Source organism: Myripristis murdjan, chromosome 1, assembly GCF_902150065.1.
Source record: "Myripristis murdjan chromosome 1, fMyrMur1.1, whole genome shotgun sequence".
NCBI lineage: Eukaryota > Metazoa > Chordata > Actinopteri > Holocentriformes > Holocentridae > Myripristis > Myripristis murdjan.
Genome location: NC_043980.1, coordinates 26,221,629 through 26,236,292, shown reverse-complemented (window position 1 = coordinate 26,236,292; position 14,664 = coordinate 26,221,629). Strand labels below are relative to the sequence as shown.

At 44.6% G+C, this 14,664-nt stretch overlaps 1 protein-coding gene across 1 annotated transcript in view; it reads right to left on the bottom strand.

Annotated features, from left to right (window-relative positions):
* Positions 1–167: 167 nt before the first annotated feature.
* LOC115363039 (collagen alpha-1(XI) chain-like) overlaps positions 168–14,664 on the bottom strand; it is a 35,084-nt gene continuing 20,587 nt past the window's right edge. The window contains exons 21-66 of the mRNA XM_030057116.1: positions 14,586–14,639; positions 13,622–13,666; positions 13,478–13,531; positions 13,129–13,173; positions 12,990–13,043; positions 12,825–12,869; positions 12,568–12,621; positions 12,008–12,052; positions 11,662–11,823; positions 11,466–11,519; positions 11,296–11,349; positions 11,140–11,184; positions 10,977–11,030; positions 10,818–10,862; positions 10,661–10,714; positions 9,986–10,039; positions 9,727–9,780; positions 9,528–9,635; positions 9,325–9,414; positions 9,185–9,238; positions 8,503–8,610; positions 8,227–8,334; positions 8,044–8,097; positions 7,829–7,882; positions 7,159–7,266; positions 6,979–7,032; positions 6,806–6,859; positions 6,669–6,722; positions 6,495–6,548; positions 6,294–6,401; positions 5,275–5,328; positions 5,070–5,123; positions 4,900–4,953; positions 4,587–4,640; positions 4,395–4,502; positions 4,234–4,287; positions 3,943–3,996; positions 3,748–3,855; positions 3,556–3,609; positions 3,412–3,447; positions 3,255–3,308; positions 2,764–3,067; positions 2,413–2,525; positions 2,067–2,135; positions 1,308–1,541; positions 168–1,142 (exon numbers count right to left, since the gene is read on the bottom strand). Of these exons, the coding sequence (XP_029912976.1) occupies positions 996–1,142; positions 1,308–1,541; positions 2,067–2,135; positions 2,413–2,525; positions 2,764–3,067; positions 3,255–3,308; positions 3,412–3,447; positions 3,556–3,609; positions 3,748–3,855; positions 3,943–3,996; positions 4,234–4,287; positions 4,395–4,502; positions 4,587–4,640; positions 4,900–4,953; positions 5,070–5,123; positions 5,275–5,328; positions 6,294–6,401; positions 6,495–6,548; positions 6,669–6,722; positions 6,806–6,859; positions 6,979–7,032; positions 7,159–7,266; positions 7,829–7,882; positions 8,044–8,097; positions 8,227–8,334; positions 8,503–8,610; positions 9,185–9,238; positions 9,325–9,414; positions 9,528–9,635; positions 9,727–9,780; positions 9,986–10,039; positions 10,661–10,714; positions 10,818–10,862; positions 10,977–11,030; positions 11,140–11,184; positions 11,296–11,349; positions 11,466–11,519; positions 11,662–11,823; positions 12,008–12,052; positions 12,568–12,621; positions 12,825–12,869; positions 12,990–13,043; positions 13,129–13,173; positions 13,478–13,531; positions 13,622–13,666; positions 14,586–14,639 (3,531 nt within the window). The 3' untranslated portion in view covers positions 168–995. The remainder of the gene's footprint in view (positions 1,143–1,307; positions 1,542–2,066; positions 2,136–2,412; positions 2,526–2,763; positions 3,068–3,254; positions 3,309–3,411; positions 3,448–3,555; positions 3,610–3,747; positions 3,856–3,942; positions 3,997–4,233; positions 4,288–4,394; positions 4,503–4,586; positions 4,641–4,899; positions 4,954–5,069; positions 5,124–5,274; positions 5,329–6,293; positions 6,402–6,494; positions 6,549–6,668; positions 6,723–6,805; positions 6,860–6,978; positions 7,033–7,158; positions 7,267–7,828; positions 7,883–8,043; positions 8,098–8,226; positions 8,335–8,502; positions 8,611–9,184; positions 9,239–9,324; positions 9,415–9,527; positions 9,636–9,726; positions 9,781–9,985; positions 10,040–10,660; positions 10,715–10,817; positions 10,863–10,976; positions 11,031–11,139; positions 11,185–11,295; positions 11,350–11,465; positions 11,520–11,661; positions 11,824–12,007; positions 12,053–12,567; positions 12,622–12,824; positions 12,870–12,989; positions 13,044–13,128; positions 13,174–13,477; positions 13,532–13,621; positions 13,667–14,585; positions 14,640–14,664) is intronic.

Here is a 14,664-nt window from a genome sequence, read left to right as displayed (position 1 = left end):
TAAAATCAGCATACTGACAAGAGATTTTTCCTGCTGGGAAATCACATCGAGCTCAGCGGGAGCAGCGGCTGTGGCACAGAAAACACTCCTGCAATCCTCCAAGCCTCTCTCTGCGGGACGCACTTTAGCAAAATGAATTCAATAAAACTAAGTTTCAGCTGATTAACTTAAATGTACATCTTGTACTTTTATTAAAATATGTTACTCAGTCACTTCCCCCCCACAAACATGTGTAGAAAGACCTTGAGGCGATTGTGTACCACAGTTTGGTTTGTTATGTTGAAACATATGTTAAAAAAACAAACAAAAACAAAACAAAACAAAAAAAAACATGGCTTCACAATATTAAAAAAATGCACTGCCCCAGTTCCCTTTAACAATGAAATGTACTCTGCAAGGAGTTACATAATAGCACCGTGATCAATTACACTCCAATGTACACATCACATAACAGATAATTATCACAACACGACGAAGACAAACAAACAGATAAAGACAAAACAAAATGAGGTTTGGTGACAATACAGCATGATGGGCTGCTGAAAGGTGGCATCTGTGGTGTTTTCAAAGTTTCAGTGTTTCTCTGGTCATACTGCGCAGTCGCATGAGAGTGAGTGATGATGTTTCGATGTGGATGAGTGCAAGGATGAACAAATGAAAAGCACCGCTCACTCCTTCAGAGAGTGAATGTGTGTAACAGTGGATGCGGCTGGCTGTCACTGATAACAACAAATGTATGCACTGCTTTTAAGACACAATATGTGAGTCCCAGCTGTGAGAGAATCCAAACAGTGAATGTTTGGATGAAGGATAGCATAACTGAATGAAATGTGTGCATAAATGAATGTATGTTTAGATGAAGGAACACTGTTCTAGGTAAATCTATTTATAAATATGTGGCATCAGGCAAGTCTTGAATGTAGTTTTCTCCCTGCATGTTAAAAAGTGTCCATGGCTCCTCTTAATTTACTCTCGTCTTTGGCTCCCTGCCTCGGCTAACCATTGTAACAGACTGGGCCGACCTGGAAGCCAAATTTCTGGTTCCCATTTCCAAAATCGGACACAGCCACGTCGATGATGGGGAGCGTGTCAGAATGTGGAGCGTCAAACTCCAAAACTGTCCTCTCCTGCCCTGACCGAGCCTGGAGAAACAGAGAGAAATAATTAAAAACAAACATGTAAGTGTGTGTGTGTGTGTGTGTGTGGGTGTGTGTGTGTATAAATGCTCTGGCTTACACCGCTGATCTGCAATAGTTTTTCTTACAGATTAGTGGCTTGTGCTCAGGTTTGTGTCTTGTACTCCTCACCTGGCAGCCGTCATACAGTGCACCAAGGTAATGTGTGTTCTCGTGTGTCAGCTCCTCCCCGTTGCTGCCCCTGAAGCGCAGTGCGTGTTCGTGGCTGTAGGTGGCGGTGTGCAGCCAGGCGGCCGAGTTGAGGCAGTGGTAGGTGAAGGTCTGCTTGGCTGTGGCGCTCAGCAGCTTCAGGAAGGTCAGCTGCACCACGTGGACTGGAACGCCGTCTGACCCAGTGTAGGAAAACTAGAGGAGGAGACTGGAGTCACTCACAGGTAAACAGCAGCATCATCTCATGAATAAACTCACAGATCCCTCAGATCCTCTGACCTAGCCCCACTGAGGATCCCGACATCCAGGCAGACATTTGACGATGGCTATGCACTGTAATTTCAGTTTCCATAAAAATTTGAGCTCCTGTATTCGACTTTTAAAGACTTTTGAAGACACACATTTTCAGCAGGTAATTTAATTGGTAGCATTTTGTTTGTATGTATGTTTTTTTAATTTTATCATAGCATCAGTGCCTATTTAGTTCAGCTTTTTCAAATTGTTTTTTTTAGTGCATGCTTTTTGTGTCATGAAATTATGTTTTTATCTTCTGTTTTGTTCTATTGCATTTTGTTGGTATGCAGCACTTTGTAACTTGTGTTTGGAAAGGCGCTTCATAAATAAAGATTTACTTCTCATTTACTTATGCAGTCACATAGATATCAAGTATGAACACACAGAAAAGAAACCAACAACATGCATAAAAATCACACATGATACCTGTTTTCCTTTCCTGAATTTACTGTACCAGGTGCCTGGCTTCTCTCCTTTCCAGCCTGTGAGCCTCACCTGATGGTAAATAAACAAAAACATCAACATCCAGAAACTGCAAGCCCAGACAATGAATGAATAATGTTTCATCTCCAGCAGGGCAGGCTGTGAGCTGACTTTTTTTGGCTGCTGTGATATCGGCTTTGAATAGTTTTTGAAATAATACTGCATCAAAATATTCTAAAAATGTGTGCAACTGCGAGTATGCACTGGTGCACGTGCGTCACACAGTGCACATGTATGTGTGTGTGCATATATACCGTGTCGGTGTGGCTGTGTGTGTGTGTACACTGACCGACTGGAACTTCTTGTCAGGTTGCAGACATGTCTCTCCATGTGCAGTGAAGTTGCAAAACACCTTGAAGGAGTCTCTATGGCAACCCTGGTTAGGATCTATCCAGTACTCACCTGGATAGAGAGAGGGAGGCAACATGAGCCTCTACAATAATAATAATAACATCATCAACAACAACACAAGACACAAAGAGAAATCACACAGATGGATGACGCAAGACAGACAGCTCGAGAAGCAAACACACAGCCAGTCAGTTCTGTTTGCTGGACACAGAGGACAACAGGAAGACAGACATGCAGAGCATCAGACAGACAGGTGGGTAGGGAGAGACACACAGATTGACTGAAGTACCATCTGGGAGCTCTGGGTGCAGGAAGTAGAGCTCCTTGCATGTGCGGGCGGGGCTGTGGTACGTCCCCAGGGGATTTCGCAGACCCTCCACCTCCACTCTCATAGAGGACAGAGACGCAAACACCTCCTCCATGTCTTGCTCCTCTGTCGGCCCCCCCTCTATCCTCGCCTGATCCCCTTGCATCCACTCCTCTCCTCCATTTGTCCCTTCATCCTCTTCCAATGCGCCACCGTCCACCAAGACAGGGTGTCTCCTTCTCCTTCCTTGCTCTGGCAGAGGGACGATCCTAGATGCTGGTGGGCCCTGAGAAAGAGGAGAGGTGATCAGAAAGAAACAGAGAGAGAGGATGGGAGAGGGCAGGAAAAGAGAAGAGATAGATGTATAAAGAGAGAGGAGAAGACAGATAATGAGCTTGCTATAGCTGGCTGTGGATAAGCTGAGGTTGAACAGTGCATGAATGTGCATGAATATTTCTGTATGGAGAACCTACTGGTGGTCCTGGAGGACCTGCAGGTCCTGTGTCTCCTCTGGGACCAATTGGACCCTACACACGCACACACACAACACACACAAAGAGTAAACTAATTAATTTTGTGTAGCAGTGCGAGGTATGAGTATCCAACAGCAAATTTGAAAGTCACATTTACCTGATTTCCTTTTGAGCCTTTTGGACCAACAGAACCCTGTGAGATTTAAAGACACAGAGGAACGGAGATGACTCAGCAATCCAAGCGCTAGCAGCAGTCCTGTATGTTGATGCAGTTAAAATGAAGTTTAGTCTGCATACTCACACTCAGACCCTGAGGGCCGGGAGGACCGTTGGGACCTCCAGGACCAACTGCACCCTGAAACAAAACACAGAGGCTCAAAGAAACACTCCGACACAATGACTAAATATGTGGATACGCTGAATGAAAGACCTACAAGGAAAAGTACCACATGGAGATTTTAATGTGTGTGTGTGTGTGTGTGTGCTTTCCCACCTCTTCTCCTTTGAGACCCTGTAGCCCCTGGTTTCCTGGCAGTCCTCTGTCTCCCTTCTCTCCAACGTCTCCTGGTGGCCCGATCAGACCTATCAGACCACCATGGCCCTAAACACATCCAGACATGGCCACAAGGTCAAATTCAAGTTCATCAGTCCAGGTCAGAGTGCACATTGTTTTTACACATGCAGTAACCTTGTCTCCCTTGTTGCCGGGGTCTCCCTTTAGCCCTGGTAGTCCCGGGGGGCCCTGAGGAGGAAAGGTGGTGACAAGGTCAAACCAAATTCCCAGCAGGGGATTGTGGCATGTAGAGACACATTCATCTACTGCTACATTAAAGAAAGGAAATTGCAGTGGACTGAGGGTGAAAGGTCCTCCATTTTCTAATAAGTTCTGGCAAGTAAGGCAAGAAATGAAAGAAGAAACGAGTTTTCTTCCAATCAATCGATGTGCCACTCAGGAGTAATTTTTAATATGTCACCTTACCATAGGACCTGGTGGTCCGGTCTGGCCAGGTGGTCCATTTAAACCCTGCTCACCCTATTAGGGAGACACACAGACACAACTGAGTTCTTGAACAGGCAGCCTCCATCATTTGATTTATGCTATACCCCCACTGGTTCCTTCCCACTGCTAAGATATCATACCGCAGGGCCTGGGATTCCTCTTAAACCCTGGGGGCCGGGCTTCCCTGGGTTCCCCTGCGCACCGACGGGCCCCGTCTTCCCTATGAAGCCCTCTGGTCCAGGAGACCCCTGAGACGGAGGGAGAAGAGAACAAGGTCTAAAGGCCCTGAACATCCAGCAGTTTTTATTTAAACTTTTGTTTGTTGCCCTCACCTTTCCTCCTTTCATGCCTGCCTTTCCCTCCTTCCCAGGTTTCCCCATGTGGCCCTGAGGAGAAAAACATTTTAAAACCATTCAGCTGAGGTCTCTCTCTCACGTACACACACTGATGCACATACACACAAATACATACACACTGTTTTCCCATACAAGACAACTCCATCCAATCTCTCCCTCAGGAGGGAACAGACCTAAATCCTGGTTGGAGAGTTATAAAAACATCTCAGTCTATGAGAGCAAAGGTTATCTAAGGTGAAGGTGTTGCATGCCTCACACACACCTACACACATAGCATATACACACACACCCTTCGCCCAGGTGGTCCAGTTGGTCCAGGCTCCCCTGACGCTCCCACTGGTCCCTGAAAAAGAACAAGAATCAGGTTGTAGGGTCCATCATATATAATGACATCTTTAGAGATTATGAATTGAAGAAGGTAGTCCTGTGCATGGTGTGTAGGAGACAGAAGAAGCTCACAGATTTCCCTGGTTCTCCTGTATCCCCTTTAGACCCAGGCAAACCATCCACACCCTGATGAAGACACAAAGGGAATGACTTGGCATTAGTATTCGTTTTTCTCCTGTAAATAAACTGACTTGAAGTAAGAGGGAAAGTTAAGTAAAATACAGATAGGAGGAGAAAGAGAGGGACAAAGTGGAAGACAAGGAGGAAGCAAACTCACATTGGGTCCAGCCTCTCCTGGCTGTCCTGAGTCCCCTGGGAAACCTATTGGACCCTGTGGGGAGACGAGGTGGGCAGGGCTGAGTTAACTGTTAACACTAATACTATAGTATAGTACAATATAACATATTGTTTAGTTGATATAGTTTTGTATTACCCAGTATAGTACAGTAAAATATGGTATAGTATTGCATAGTATATCAAGTGTATCATATAGCACAGTATGGTATTGCATCTCATAATAAAGTAATGCACAGTACTGCACTGTATCGTTTTGCATCACATCAAATTGATCTGCATTGTGTCACACAATAGACAATAGTGCAGTAATGCATGTATCTCATTATATGGTGTCATATTGAATCATTGATCATATCGCATTGAATCGCATTGTATCACATCACATTATATTGCATTGTATCATATCATGTCAAATCACATTGCGCTGTCATATCGCAAAGTATCATATATCATTTTGTTTCACATCGGATCATATTGTATTGTATAGTATCACATCGTATAGTACCACATTGTTTAGTATCACATCGTATTGCACTGCATTGTATTACACTGCACTGTATCATATCACAACGCATTGTATTATATCTTATTGTATTGTATCACATTGTATGATACTGTAACACATATTATATCACATTGCATTGTAGCTTATCAAGTCATGATGCATCATATCATATTGAATCATAGTGAATCGTATCATATTATATACATTATATATCACATTACACTGTAGTGTCTCATATTGTATCCTATCACACTGCAACATTTTGTTTCCAGAATTGCCATGATATTCTGTCACATGAAATCATACAGTGCATTATAGTATGGTTTTGCATATCATATCATATCATATCAGACTGCTTTGGATCACAGTGTTTCGTATTGTGTTTTGTATTGTTTATAATTCTTTTTATACTGTCACATACTGTATCAGTGATTTCAGTGACATAGTAAAGAGAAGGAGAGATATTTGCTATTTGTGTTCGTCAGGTTCCTCACAGCATTGCCTTTGGCTCCATCCTCCCCCTGGGGGCCCCTGGCTCCTGGAGGACCAGCTGCTCCTGGAGGGCCCGTGTCACCCTTCTCCCCCTGATCACCCTTCTCTCCCTAAAGCAGCAAAAGGAGCACAGTGAAACATAAACAAGAAGCACGTTGCATGATGTTTCCAATACAAAAACAAACAAACAAACAAAGACTCACAGCCCGTCCTGACACGCCCACTGGTCCTGGGTCCCCTGCCTCTCCATCCTCCCCCTAGGAAAGATAGAAAATGAGTGAGTGAGAAAGGGAGAGATTGTGAAAAAAAAAGAGCTATGCAGAGTGATGCAGTCGACAGTAATATTGCCCATCACACAGGTGTTTCAGTTTCCTTGCCTTCTCTCCAACAAGGCCTGGTTGTCCTACCATCCCTGGAAGACCCATTGGACCCTACACAGCACAGAGGGAAAACACTATTTATTATTTATTATGCCTTGGATCTGAGGATGTGTGAATATATGTGTGGTACTTACCTGACCCCCAATGGGTCCTTGGGAGCCTGTGGGGCCTTGTTGTCCAGGTGGGCCCTAAAATCAGGTAGAGAGGTCCAACATGTGTCATGTAGGAATCATCACTTTACTCATTTATTTAAGTGAATGAAAAACTGAATGAAAAAAACATTAATGACATAAACATAGGCTCTCACCATAAGTCCCACATGCCCGCTCTCCCCCTTTTCTCCTGGTAGACCAGGCATACCCTAACACACACACACACACACACACACACACACATACATACACGATTAGGGTGTACAGCTCGATGTTCTTCAGAAGGTCTTATTTCAACGTTCTGTGCCTGGTGTGCTTGGTTGAATCAATATCACCTGTAATCCCGTTGGCCCCTTTGAGCCCTTGAAGCCACGAAGTCCCTCATCTCCTTTCTGGCCATACATGCCCTGCTGGCCTCGGGGACCGGGCTCTCCATCCGCACCCTGTGACACAGAAGAGGAGAGGAGAGAACCCAATGAGTGAGTGTTTCTGTGATTCTGAAACGCTCAAACACCTCTACACAGATTATCCCTGATGCCAGTTGAATTTAAAGGTTACTGGTTGAATCAATACAAAATAAATCTCTTGAAGCCCGTGACTGTGACACCAATTCAGAGGCCGTTGTCGAGTTTAATAAATAAATGCCCAGTGTGCAAATGAGAAATAAGTTCTTCTCCAATCCTTCAAGTGCTTATGTTTGGGACATTAATCTTTGCTATGATTCATGGTGTTTGAGCTCTGAAGTGATAATGCCAAAACAAACAAAATACACTGAGCTCATTCTGCAAACACATGCGCATCAGTTAACTCTAATAATATCTCTAAATTGCCCATAGCTGTGAATGTGTGTGAGTGTATTTCTCTGCATGTTAGCTGTGTGATGGACTGGTGACCTATCCAGTTCCCCTGCATTCAATTCACTGCATGCTGGGAGAGACTAGAAACACAATGACTCTGAATAAGAATGAGTGGGCATATGATGGATGGATGGAGCAGCAGACTCACCGGTGGTCCTGGCTGACCAATTGGCCCCTGACTGCCAAGGGGCCCTGGGGGGCCCTGTGGATTAAGTAAGAGAGAGAGAGAGAGAGAGAGAGAGAGAGAGAGAGAGAGAGAAAGGGGGTGGGAGGGGAGGGGGGGCAGTAGTCAGACATGATCAGAAATACACAGGTGATGCAGTTCAGGAAGTGTGTGATGTACATCTCCAGCTTTAGACTCACTGATTCCCCTTTGTCTCCTTTGCTGCCTTTCTGCCCTGGTCCACCCTGCTCTCCCTGCAGGTGAACACAGAGAGGACAAACACAGGTTATTACCAACACAGCACACAACCTCTCTCTCTCTCACATACACACACACATACACACACACACACACACAAGCATGCACACATGCACACTGATTACCTTATCCCCGTCATCTCCTGGTGGTCCTGCAGGGCCAGCAGCTCCAGGCAGTCCTACAGGTCCTTGGTCTCCATCCTGACCTGCTGGCCCAATCGGACCTTTCTCACCCTGAGACACACACATTCAACACCTGTCAGCATACATACAATACACACAAAATCACATCTGGAAAATATGGACTTTGAAATGGTGTTCCTATCCATCAGTACTTATGGGAAACATGGCAAAACAAGAGAACCACTCAACAGCAAAGAAGGGAGAGTGAGATGAACTTACAGGCTCCCCCTTCTCTCCCATTGGTCCAGGTCCACCGATGGGTCCAGCCCGTCCAGGCTGGCCGATGGCACCGGCTGGTCCTGCAGGGCCCCTCTCACCTGTCGCCCCCTGGAGACAGAAAGCACAGCGTGCGGCTCTTTAAGCATCTTGTTCAATAATTCAATATCACTGAGCTGCAGACACTGAGATTGCTTCATTCAGTTTTTGAAAATAACCACAGATCAATGTTTTTAGACCAACACTTGTAAACTGGTTGAAGATTGTTACCTATAGGCATGGTTTTGGTCAGGATAATGTTGAGGGTAAAGAATCTGGGCCTTTTATAAATAATTTACCTGCCTCAGAGCATTTTTCACTCTGTCTAAAACTCCTCATCTACTGTGGTGGTTCAGGTCGATGTACCTCAAATAATTGAAAAGTATGGCGACCATGCAGGCTAAATGAGGATGGACACTGAAAACTGATACCTGTAGCTTCCATAATAGTCTTTAACACTAGTATCAACTTCAAGGTATCACAAGATATTCACAGGTACAAAAAACTTAAAATAAAAACCTTTCCTCTTTTCCTCTCCTCATCACCTGAATTCAAAATACATGCTTTCATTCAACAAAACAAACAGGTGTTAGAGGTGATATTAAGTGGTGATATGAAGAGTGATAACACAAGATGGCAAACTCACTATGGCTCCTGGGGGTCCAGTAGGTCCTGAGCCTCCTTTCAGACCAGCAGGACCCTGGGAAGAACACACACAGATCACAATCTGTACTGCTGTCATTTAGTGTGTGTGTGTGTGTGTGTGTGCACATGTGTATGTGTTACCATAGCTCCAGGGGCTCCTCTGCTCCCCCTGAAACCTTTCAGTCCTGTCGGCCCGCTTTTCCCAGAGGTCCCTGGTGCTCCTGGGTCACCCTACAAATCACAACAGGCAATATATTGTACCATAAAAACATGATGATTTATGTGATGATAATTATGATCAGCTGTGTGTATGTATGACTGTGACTGTGAATGTGCGTACACACCTTCCCACCCTCCTTCCCAGCAGCCCCAGGTAGACCCTGCTCTCCAGGCACCCCTGGAGCACCTGGATGACCTCTGTCCCCTGTTGGGCCAGTCTCTCCTGATTTGCCCTGGAACACACACACATAAGGATGTCAGACAGGTCTCCTAGATCATGCAAACATGACGTAAATGACAGAAGAAATATGCTGAGGGGCTCACCTGCGGTCCCACCACACCTGAAGGTCCAGGAGGTCCTGTCTTCCCTTGGAATCCCTGCATATACAGACAAGACAGATAATAACATACTCTGTGCTGTGTGTGTGTGTGTGTGTGTGTGTGTGTGTGTGTGTGTGTGTGTTATGTGTTTCTGGCAAAGTCCAACCCTTAGGGAAAGGTTAGAAGTGAAGAGAGGCTGATGGTTAGACTCTGGTAGGCAGATGACCTCTTACGAGTTCTAATGAAAGTTGACCTCACTCACCGGCTCTCCTCTCTGACCTGGGTGACCTGGAAGTCCATCCTTCCCAGCTGGGCCCTACAAAAGCACAGACACACACACGCACACAAACCAGGGGTTAGAAATTAATGGGTGCTATGGGAAAATGCCCCTGTAAGTTCATAAAAATGCAATAAAAAATTAAAAATGAAAGTGGCCCTGGTAATTATCACTACCCTTTTTACATTTCACCAGGTTCACATTTTATTCATTGAATTGTCAGATATTCACATATGAATGTGACTACTGATCCCCATGGGCCACAGCATGTGATTTGTTTAATCTCATGACTGAGGTTTCTTTGCAAACGGTTCTGGGAAAAACACGTGGAACCGTTTTTGATCAGAAAACAGGCAAATACATGGCCTGCAGCGTTAGAAAAAGTTTAGAGCCAGCACTGGAGGAAGCTGCCAACCCCAACACAAAGCACTGCATTAACAAAAAAAACAAAAACAAAAAAAAAAAACTGTGAAAAACCCTGTCATGTAAAGCACAACAGTCCAGAGAGAGTGGTAAAACAGCACCAAGCTCCTCCTGAAACAAGTTTCCAAGTCCAACAGTAGTTTTTACAGTAGTATGCAGGGGAAAACATTTTATATTTCAATAAAAGGGCTTCAAAAAGGACCAAAATGCGCCTGTAATCAGTATGTTTTCACTCACATTGGATCCTTTAGGTCCAGGCTCTCCATTCCTTCCCTGTGGCCCTTGAGGTCCCTAAAGAAACACAACTGATCTATGAGTTAATCAATCACTTGATCAACCAGTCAATCAAATCATTACTCAATTGTCTAGTAAACAGCTTGAGGTGGTATCTCACCCTCTCCCCTGGAGGTCCTGCAGGTCCGTCATGTCCTGAAGAGCCCTGAGAAAAGGTCAGAAGGAGGGATTGACATTGTATTGCTATTGTATTGCTGTGTGGTTCGACAATAGCAATATGCAACAGATGACGTAGTGTTGACGAGGAGAGTTAGCTGACCTTTGGTCCTGGTTTTCCTGTGGGCCCTTTCGCTCCCCTGCCACCTCGTGCGCCCTGTTAGAGGGAAAACAGAGAGCCATTAACTTTTATCGACCTGACGCAGCACGGCTGTTTACAGTGGGGACAGAACTACTGGACAGGCAGAGAAAAAGGCAGCACTCACATTAGGACCCCTCTGGCCTGCACTTCCTGGCTGTCCTGCTGGTCCCTGAGTAAAAAACATGGACAACACGTGCACATCAGCTGAAATATGCAGGGGAAAGCCAGATAAATAGGCCTGTTGTCAGTGTTACCCCGACACTTCACTTCATCTACTCACTTTCTTTCCCTTTTCTCCCAGAGCGCCCACAGCACCAGGAAAACCGTCAGAGCCCTGAGCACAAGGGAGACACGCACATTCACTGTTGTTCAACGAGGCGTGAAGTAATAACATTTGTGGTTTTCAGGTTTTTTCTTAGGCTATATTAATTTCTTTTTAAATTTTTTCACCTTAGGTCCTTGTCGCCCTGGATATCCTGGCAGCCCTGGAACTCCCAATTTCCCCTGGAAGAAATAAAGGAAGAGAGACTCACACTCAAAATATTTTTGTTCATTGTTTTTTTTTTTTTTTTTTTTTTTTTTAAATCTCACTTGATCCTGATTAGCATTATTTAATTTAAACAGACATGCTGACTCGGTTCTGTACCTTCTCCCCGGCAGTGCCAGCAGGGCCAGGTTCTCCCTGAGGCCCCATCTGGCCCTTGGGCCCCTCAGGCCCATCTTCACCTCGGATCCCTGGAAGCCCATTGTCTCCGATGTCCCCCTTTGCACCCATCTCCCCTTTGGACCCTGGGAAGCCATCCTCGCCCTGCAGACAGAGAGAGGGGGGAAACAGACAGAAAATAAAAGGCACAGTCTGTCAGTTTGATAGACAACATAAAAACACTGATGGATGTGTGTTAGCGAGCAAAGTTGACCTTTGAGTGTAAAATGGCCTGTAGACAAAACAGCCTGCATGTACACCGACTGTGTAACATTTTTCTCCTTCTTACCTTTTCTCCTTTGCTTCCCTTTAATCCCCTCACCCCGTCTGCACCCTGTCAAACAGGAAGAGAGACAGAAATAAACGAGAATTTAATAATGTGAGTACAGAAAAAAACATTGTGCTAATATTACTGGTGATGATGGCATTCTCATCAGGTCGCAAATATATCTTGCTGGGCACATTTCCATAAAAATCTGCCCGTGGCGGTATGACAGTCGCTTGCTGTTTTTTGGTTACAGTCACAGACTACAGACATGGCTTAGCAAGGTGGCCTGGTGATGATGTGTTAGAAAGCTATGAATAGATAATGCAACATATTGTCACTGTTGGGGTGAATGCCTCATGTCTCCCAGATGTCAGCTTTACTCGGGAACTAACAAAAACAGATTAACCACGATGCATTTTGTATCCAGTGGGTTCTGAAAGTGTTTCATGAGCTCGAGGGATCACAGAATTTTTCCAACCCAATGAGAATCGTGTGTAATCCCTAAAACACGATAATCAGAAAAAGTAGAGCTACAAGGTTTTGACATGACATCAGTGATGTTTTAGCTGTACATTTCTTACCTTAACTCCCCGTGGCCCCGGGTATCCAACAGGCCCCTGCACGCCTGGAGGACCCTACAGATGAACCCACACACCAACATGACTGACACATTCACTTATCGGTTACGACAGTTTGTACATGCATTCATCTGTGGCTGGATGCACACACACACACACACACACACACACACACACACACACACACACACACACACACACACACACTCATACACTCATGTACTCACTGACACATGCACACACACATACAACAGACTCACTGGTAGCCCTTTTTCTCCTGGAGTCCCCTCCCTTCCAGGGTGGCCCTATTGAAAAGAGGACATGGTAATGTATGTGTGTGAGCTTCTGTGTGCGTGTGTGTGTGTGTGTGTGTGCGTGTGTGTGTGTGTGTCTGTGTGTGTGTGTGTGTGTGTGTGTGAACTTACTGGAGGCCCGTCGTTTCCAGGTAAACCTCGCATCCCTTTCTTCCCTTGAGGCCCCTATAAGACACGGTTCATTGACTCACAAGAGTAAGACGAAGACTCCTGGCACCCTGAGGTGTGAAATTAGATGGAAGTCTCTTACCTTCTCCCCTGGGAGCCCTACCAATCCCTGAGGACCGGGGAAACCCTGCAGGAGAGAGACAGAGCATCAGTGTGTGTAAGGATGTCACAAGAATTGATATTCAGCCACCAAGTCAAAACCAAAGTGTTTTCAGTATCAGTAATGTTACTAATGAAACTTGATCCTTTTCTCTGGAGCCAAGTGTTTTTATTCTAGTGTACGTACAAATACTTGAAACACAGAGTTTCTGTTTGATTGTTAATATTTATACCAATTTTTTAAATCAAGGAGTGTGTGCTGAATGGAATTTCTGTTTTTGGTATCAATTCAGGCATCAAGAATTGTGTGTATGTGTGTGTGTTTTCTGTACTGGGAATCCAGGGTTGCCTTGCTGCCCGGGTGCTCCGACGTCTCCTGGAGGTCCCTGTGACAAAAGGGAAATGATGTCATGGGAATCACTTGGATGTGTCTACGGATGTGTCTATCTGTTGTCTGGTGTCTCTATTATACGAACCAAGTTTCCCTTTGAACCTTGAACTCCGTCAACTCCGCGGATGCCCTGTGAAGAGGAAAGGTAAATATCTTTAACTTAGACATTGTTTCATTAACTGTTTAATTTCTCGGTTCCAGCCTCCAAAACACACTGGAAAGCACAGGAGTTTTTCTTTACAGGAGATGAGGGGATACAGGAAAAGGATGTGAGGTTTTTAAAGGCAGCAGAATACAAGACAGCCAACTCTGTGATGCATGTATGAACCTCCTTATGTGGACTTGTACATAAATCTTGTGGCACTTTGCGTTATTTGATCCCCCTGTATCTATAACAGTGTCTTTCCCCCCTGTCTTTTAAGGAAAAACACAAAAGGAGGGCAGATCGCTCACTCTTATCATTTTTTTTCCTATTTACTCGAAAGCCGTCACATGAGCCTCAAGGGACGACAGCTGAAAAAAAACAGAAAATTCTTAACTATGCCTCCTTGGTTCGAGGCATAATGTTTAATGTTAACAAGTTAATTCAATAACAAGCACAATAATGAAATGAAAATATCAATGAAATAGTGTTTCATTGATATGTTGAGGCCAACACTTACAAGAGCTAACTTGTATTACGAGTTGTATCAAAAAATTTCAGGTGTTCACAGGTGTGATGTTGTATTTGGCAGACAGATGGTAAATTCCTCTGATGAAGTAAGAGTTGCATAGTTGTTAACAAATGGGCCGACTAATATTATGATCAGATATCGCATCTAGCATTACATAATAGCAGCGCTACAGCTGTATTTATATTAGTAGTATAGCCTTGTATTACTCATATTGAAAAACGCAGGAAATAATAAAGCAGCATGGTTGCTAGTAGTTGATGTCTTTATCTAGAGTTAAAATGCAGTGTGTGCGAATGAGTGATGGGTGATGTGTGTGTGGGTTATTTTGTGTGTGTGTGAGTGTGTGTGTTTATGTATATAAAAGCTCATACTCACAGGCAGACCTGGGGGACCGGGGTGACCTCTGGGGCCGTTCAGACCTCTGGAACCCTGAAGTTCACATTGCAATAAAATG